Source organism: Elephantulus edwardii, unplaced genomic scaffold (genome assembly GCF_000299155.1).
Source record: "Elephantulus edwardii isolate Elephantulus edwardi_28Jun2011 unplaced genomic scaffold, EleEdw1.0 scaffold00012, whole genome shotgun sequence".
NCBI classification, from domain to species: Eukaryota; Metazoa; Chordata; class Mammalia; order Macroscelidea; family Macroscelididae; genus Elephantulus; species Elephantulus edwardii.
This window is the reverse complement of record NW_006399762.1, coordinates 17,555,635-17,562,995: the sequence shown is the minus strand read 5'-3', so window position 1 is coordinate 17,562,995 and position 7,361 is coordinate 17,555,635. Positions and strand designations below refer to the sequence as shown.

The following is a 7,361-nucleotide window of genomic DNA, read 5'->3' as shown; positions in this document are numbered from 1 at the left end:
ATGTTATGAGGAGAGACAGGTCCTTGGAGAAGGACATCATGCTTGGGAGGGTGGAGGGACAGCGCAGGAGGGGAAGACCCTCTATGGGGTGGACTCATTCAGTGACTGGGATAATCCGGATGGGAGTGTCAGAGACAGTACGATTGGCACAGGACAGAGCAGAGTTTAGGGCTGTTGTACATAGGGTCGTTGTGAGTCGCAAGCGACTCGACGGCATATAACAACAACAACAATCAGCACCGTGTTTTATTTGTATAAATAAATTAACAATGTGGCTGTTATAGTATATGTTCATCTCTCTTTTCTCTCAGGTGTTAGAAGGAAAACCCATCTATGTAGATTGCTTTGGAAACCTGGTGCCATTAACTAAGAGTGGCCAACATCACATATTCAGTTTTTTTGCCTTTAAAGAAAATAGACTTCCTCTCTTTGTCAAGGTAATTCATGTATGGTTTTTAAAAATTCATTTTTAAGGCTTGACTATGAAGAGATTTCCTCAATCTATGAACTAAAGATTGAATTAACCCCAGCAACCATAACAAACCTCAACCAGGCAGCAAACCACAAATGCTGCCAAGGTTGTGAAGAGATTTGAACTCTTATTCACTGATGGTGGGGATATAATGTGGTATTGGAAGGTAGTCTGGTGCATTTTCAAAAAGTTAGAAATAGAAATACCATTTTACCCAGCATTTCCTCTACTGGGTATATACCCTATAAAAAAAGCTAGAGTCACAACTCAAACAGTTGTGTGCACACTCTTGTTTGTTGCTGTATTATTCACAATAGCAAAGAGATTGAAGCAACCCAAATGACCATTAACAAATGAATGGATGGAAAAACTATGCTGCTTCCACACAATGGAATACTATGCAGCATTTAAAATCAAGGAAATAATAAAACATTACACAACATGGGGGATCTTGAGGGCATTATGCCAAGTGAAATATCTTAGTCACAAAAGGGCAAATACTGCATGACAGGGTTCTTAGATAATAGGACAGACATGGTGATGAGTTGAGGAAGGGATGGAGAAAGAGTGGATAGACGATGAACAATACATTAGAACAAATGAGGGGAAGACCTATCCGGAAGGAATATATGATTGTATATATGAGAACAATCTGTAACAAAGGATGCATTGCGGGGTGAGGTGGGAGAGGGAAAAGGAAGCAGGGGAGAAAATGAATAAAAAGGAACAAATAAAAGAGGGTAAAAGATGGAATTAAAAATTAGAGTGCCAAGTGATAATCGACTAAGTAAAATGACTAGACTTGTAATTTACGCTATAGCAAATGCCTTTTCTGATGTGAGTGAATAATTCTTTCTAATCCTTGTCAGGTAGGAAATGTAAAGTCATTGCTCTTTTGGTTTTTTAACAGAGTTTCAGTAATTCTTGACAATTGTTTTAAAAAAAAAAAATCTAACATCCTTGCAAGAATTTTCCATGCATAGGTTAACAAATCTCTTTTCACTAAGTTTTGCTAACTCTTGCTCTCTTGACTATTTCACTTTGCACTTTCAATTTGATTGCTTTTCTGATTAAAGATAGATTTTTTAATTTTTATTGGATTATTTTTATGTGTACTGTTAAATCAAATCTGACTGGTACAGGAGGAGATCGCCCCCTCCTTCTCCAGCAGAGCATCTGGTGGATTTGAACCGTGTACCTCTGGGATTGCAGTGCAGCGTCTTGACACTAGGCCACCAGAGCTCCCTAAAGATAGATTTTTTACAGATTACCTTATTAAACATTCACTGTTAAGAGGTAATAAATCTATTTGACACAGACAGCTATATAAAAGTAAGCTAACGTGTTATATTGTTGATTTGCAAAAGTAATTATAAATGGTTAAACAATGAAAAAAGGATGTTTCCAAATCCTTGGATTTAAACAGATTTTATTTCCTTTTCTACTTTAAGCATTATCTAATTAAATAGCATATGTCAAGTGAGTGAAGAGCTTATCTGTTTCTCATTCAAGGTACGTGACACTACTCAGGAACCTTGCGGACGACTATCATTTATGAAGGAGCCAAAATCCACAAGAGGGCTGGTGCATCAAGCTATTTGCAACTTAAACATCACTCTGCCAATTTATACAAAGGTATTGTAAAATATGCCATCCATCTAGCCAGCCAGCAGAGCATTTATTTTCAGATTTTCTTAAAAGTATAAATCAAAGACACAGAACACGACCTACATATAACAATCATTTTTAATTAATGTGTTGTCAATTTTATAACTTTCAACTGAAGACAAATAGTACCTCTATTTGTATGTCCATTAAGTGCAAATTTCTATAAATACGTACTGCACATAGAGAAAGAATATTGTGTTTAAGTTTAATCTTTGGGTTAAGATTTTAAAATAAAAGAATTAGCTCTCTTTAGCTTATTTTTATTTTTTCACTGAGTACGATTATGCTTTTGGCGGTATTAATATATACTTAGTCTTTAGCTGCTGCTTCATACTGTTTCACAGGTGGATTATATATTATTAAATTCATATCAACTTCATGATATTTTATTTTGTTTAAATAATTATGTATATTTAATCTGTAGTACTTAAAAAGTATCAAATTAAATTTAAAAAATGGCTTCATGTTGTAAGGAGTAGATACTAAGTATTACATTTTAAAAAGGAAAATTTTATTAATTTTGTACCCAAAGTACACTTACAGATAACACTTTCTATCCAAATTTCTTCCCATTATAGAATTACTTTATTGCTTTGATCAAATCAAAGAGGAAAACTAGTTTAATGTTTGTAAATTTCTTTTTTATTGTAAAATTTTTAAAACTAAGATACTTTTTAATAGAAGTTTCCTCTGTTGCAACATTTTACAGCCCACATCAAATTGCAGAAGAGGTCAGGGAGAGATGGGTGGTGGCAAATAAGATCTGGATGGGAAATAGGGATATAGGTAAAATCTTAAGTCTTAATTCTACAAAACAGAGAGTGTTTATGCTTCTTATAAAATTGCATATTTTGCTTAATTCATTATTCTGAGAGGCTATCCCAAAACCTTGTGATTGAATTCACCATCTGCTCTGTGGGAAAAAGAAGGGAAGTCTCTTCACAAAAAATTTATTGCCTCTGCAAACCTGCTGGAGGGTCAGCTATGAGTCAGTTCCAACTCAACAGTGTACAACAACAACAATAATTATTCTGGTAGAAGAATTAATTATTCAGAGGATAAGTTGTAAAAGCATGTGGCTTGGCATTGCAGATTCTTCTTAAGTATTAAAAAGAAAAGGAAATATTCTCTACATACATAAATATATATTACTGTAAAAATCAGAATACAGTAATTTACATATCCACCCACCCAAACCAATAATCTAACCTTCCTCCAACAATGCATTACATACTTAGAGATTGAGAGTTTATCAATAGTGAATCATCAGAATACCAGTTAAAATCCAGAAACAGACAACTAACAGCAGCTAGAAAAAAATGACATTATAATAGAGTTCCTAATTATTGTCTGTATGTTGGAAATATTGTCACCATATGCTTATTTGTAGCTATTAATATTTCTAATCAACATCTATAATGATGTGGATGTCTTCATTGAAATTTCTCTAGCATATTTATCCTCAATTCAGTGCTCGCTGCAGCAGCACATATACTTAAAAAACTGGAATGATACAAAGAAGATTAGCATGGCCCCTGTGCAAAGATGACAAACAAATTCGTGAAGTGTTCTATATTTAAAAAAAAAATTAACTAAAAGTCAAATGTTTGGACTACTTGTGACCTAGTGTCTGAGATTAATATAACTTTGGTTATTATGTCCTAAACTGTATAGTCTTTTGCATTTAAACCAGTTATCTTTTGGTTTTTCTAGTGGTCTTCTGTACACTACTAATACGAAAGAAAAAAAAAAAGAAAAGAAAATGATGATGTTTGCTTGTTGACATTTCTCGGCAGGGTGTTTACACTTTTCTTTTCTGCTAAATTTCCTTTACTATTCTGGCTCTCTTTTTTCCCATCTTGCATGACATCTTGGGGCGGCCAGGAATCAGAGTCAGATCAAGAACAGGAAGAAGAGGTAATTTGATGATGGTGTTGCATATTATTGGCTGTGTCATTGTTGTAACCGCTAATGAGAGCCCAGGACTAACCTGTAGTCTTAGAAAGTTGTATGGTTGTCCTTGGTAATTAAAAGGTAAAAATTATAGTTCATCTCTGTGAGCCTCTGTTTATTCATCTTATACTAGTGCTTCCTCCAAAATTATAGACCTTGTTTCTGTGCAATAATGTATATTAACTGCTCCAGGCCAACTCCATTATCTCAGCAGTTCTCAAAAGTTCTTTGGTGACAAATTTTAGAGGACTAGAACAACATTGTCATAACAATCATAATAGTACTAAGAAAATATGTGCCTTTCTAACTCTCATTTCTTCAGAAAGAAAACACTTCACAGGGTGTAGTTTCCCGGAAATTACATCTTCACTCAGACTCTTAATAAAATGGATGCTTGTACATTTCTAGAAACTAGGATTTCCCCAGCTTTAGTTTGTTGTATTTTTTAAAAAATTTTTTTAGTTTATTGTATTTTTAGAAGCCAAAAATTCTTTGGAATTATCATTTGGATTTCTAATTTTTAGGTATATAAGTGGGTACTATGGCCAAAAGATCCCTTATAAATCCTACATCTTACCCATTAAGCTAGACTAGTGTTATGGCACAGAAATATGCAGATAGTGAGCACATGCGATAAGGGAGGCTGTTTCCTCAGTGCTCTGCATGTGTCATCTTTCACATCCACCTTATGGTCCAGGTATTATCACTCTTTATCATAGATGAAGGAATGAGTTTGAGAGAGGTGTGACCCTTTAAAGTTCAAAGCAAGTATGTGTTTGTTTCCTATATAAAGATTTGGAAGTGCTCAAACATTGTGCAATAAATGAAAAAAACATGTGAAATTTCCTTGTACTGACCTATTAATATAGTCATTTGTACTTCAGAGAAATGCCAATGTTGTTATTTATTTTACTTTATTGTTTTCAAACACACTAGGATTTTTTAAAATGCTATATTGATACGTTTAAAATTTTAAAACCCCCAAAATAAAATACATATCCTTTTATTCACCATGTAACTAAAATGAAAGATTTATCAGTTCAGAGAATTCCCTTGAACTCACTTCTTTCTAATATCTTGACGGGACAAGAGGTAGGGTATAGACCCACTGTCTTGCTGTATGTATATAGTCATATACACAGTAAAATTATGACAAGACGGAAGTCATTCTTCCTATCAAGTTTCAAATATTCCATTTCCTTCCTGTACTTGGTGACTTTATTATCACCAAAGCAGTTAAAGGCAATAACTGCTTATTTATGAAAGAACAGTGAAACCATGAAAAAAACTTTGCTATGTTCACACGCTATTTTTGTCCCTCTGATTGTTATATTTTTCTATTGAATTTCTGTTGAATATCTTGAGGAAATATTAAGGACAATAGGTCCAGTTTATAGGGTTTTTTTCAGGATTTGGAGTGCTGGCTGCCTATTAATGCTAAGAAAGCTATGATCGTCAATCCTGGCATGCTCTTTGTCTGTCCCTTCTTTTTCACACCTACATCGTTCCTTTTCTGCCCCTATGTATGCCTATTTTACACTTTTCCTGGCTTTTCCCCTAGTGTATACACATACAGATATATACTCTTTTTTTAACATCAAATAAATCCTGATTCATATTTCCCAAGGAATAATTTTCTGAAGGTGTTTATACCGAGAGTATATAAAACTGACTTTTCCCCCCCCAAAGTTAGCTTAAGAATCAAGGAAACCCTCAGGAAGAACTGCAACAGATTAGTCTGACCCATCTCTAGTTTATGGTGTCACCTTCATGCAAAGGATTATGAGTAGCAGATTATTGTGTACATGAGGGGCCAGGAGACAAGATCCTCTTTGTAACTATCTCAATTTATCTATGTTTTCTTTCAGATCGATATGACTTCAGAAAAAAGTAAGGTTTTACATAAAATTGAGTCTGTTTGAAAGCTAGCTACCATAAGAGAAGCATGAATTAAGACACAAGCTAGTTGCCATTACTAACAACTAGAATTATTAATTTTTATATTATCCTAATTAACCATTAATATATGTTTATGAAAAGCAGCTTGGCCAGTTAAATTATAAATATATCTAATTCATGAGCTAATTATCAATAATATGCTATTATTATTCATCTAAGCATTCACTTTCTTTTGACATCCCTGTTATAACCCTGCTATGCGGCTATGCTTGTTTAGAAACCTACCTTAGCGTTTTTGTCCATTTGTTAGCATAACATTGTCATCTTATTTTTTTAAACAGCAACATGACAGTATCACTTTTTACACTGACTTCTATATACACAGTATATTATTTATGCATGAGATGCCTGAGTTTAAAAAGAAGAAAAAAAAGTGATACTGTTTACTAGTGCTTAGCTGAAATGAATCCCCCTCCCATCACTCCTTCCCATCTCTTACTGTGGTGAAGTGTCAATAACTTCCTTAGGGCTGATGGTTAATAGACTTAGCATTTAAACTCAGAAAAATTAGAAGGCAACAATGAAACCCTCTTGGGTAAAATAATTCATCACAACAGTATATTTTAGTTGGAACATTTTACATAGTGATTCAAACCCCAAAAATAATCTAGTGCAGAAAAAACTGATTGTAAAGAATTGACTGTAAGAGATTTGAGAATCATTTCAGATTATTTTCTATTAATATTTTTGTTTCTTTACCTCTTTCAGAAACTCAGATTAAATTATCCAAACTTCCTGTTTTTATTCTTAAAAACAACAACAAAAATTCTAACTTTTAATGATGGCCTATTTTAAGATTTCTTAAAATTCACTGTATTCAGGTTGCTATTTATGAAAGGAGAAAATAGAGCTATGGTTAATATGGTCATCCAACCCCATATGATTTAGAGATTATTTTAGGGATTTTTTGTACTACAACCCAATATATTGTACTGCCAAGTTATTATTTGAATACTTCTAATTTAAGATCTCTCTACTTTGTGGTTAAATCATTCAGAATTAGAATACTTGAAATTCTGCATGTTTTCATTGTTGTTGTTGTTGTTGTTGTTGTTAAGTGCCGTTGAGTCGTTTGCGACTCATAGCGACCCTATGTACAACAGCCCTAAACCGTGCCCTATCCCGTGCCGATCCCATTGCCTCTGACACACCCATCCCGATTACCCCAGTCACTGAATCAATCCACCTCATAGAGGGTCTTCCTCTCCTGTGCCGTCCCTCTACTCTACCCAGCATGATGTCCCTCTCCAAAGACCTATCTCTCCTTACAACATGTCCAAAGTATGTCAGGCGAAGCCCCAGAATCCTT

General features: G+C 34.1%; 1 protein-coding gene across 3 annotated transcripts in view; it reads left to right on the top strand.

The window, feature by feature from the left end:
- Positions 1–7,361, top strand: part of ANK2 (ankyrin 2, neuronal) — an 843,213-nt gene that overhangs the window by 787,273 nt on the left and 48,579 nt on the right. For all 3 annotated transcript variants that reach the window (XM_006881082.1, XM_006881081.1, XM_006881083.1), the window contains 4 exons: positions 312–437; positions 1,985–2,107; positions 4,025–4,057; positions 5,962–5,983. In XM_006881082.1, coding sequence (XP_006881144.1) covers positions 312–437; positions 1,985–2,107; positions 4,025–4,057; positions 5,962–5,983 — 304 coding nt within the window. The remainder of the gene's footprint in view (positions 1–311; positions 438–1,984; positions 2,108–4,024; positions 4,058–5,961; positions 5,984–7,361) is intronic.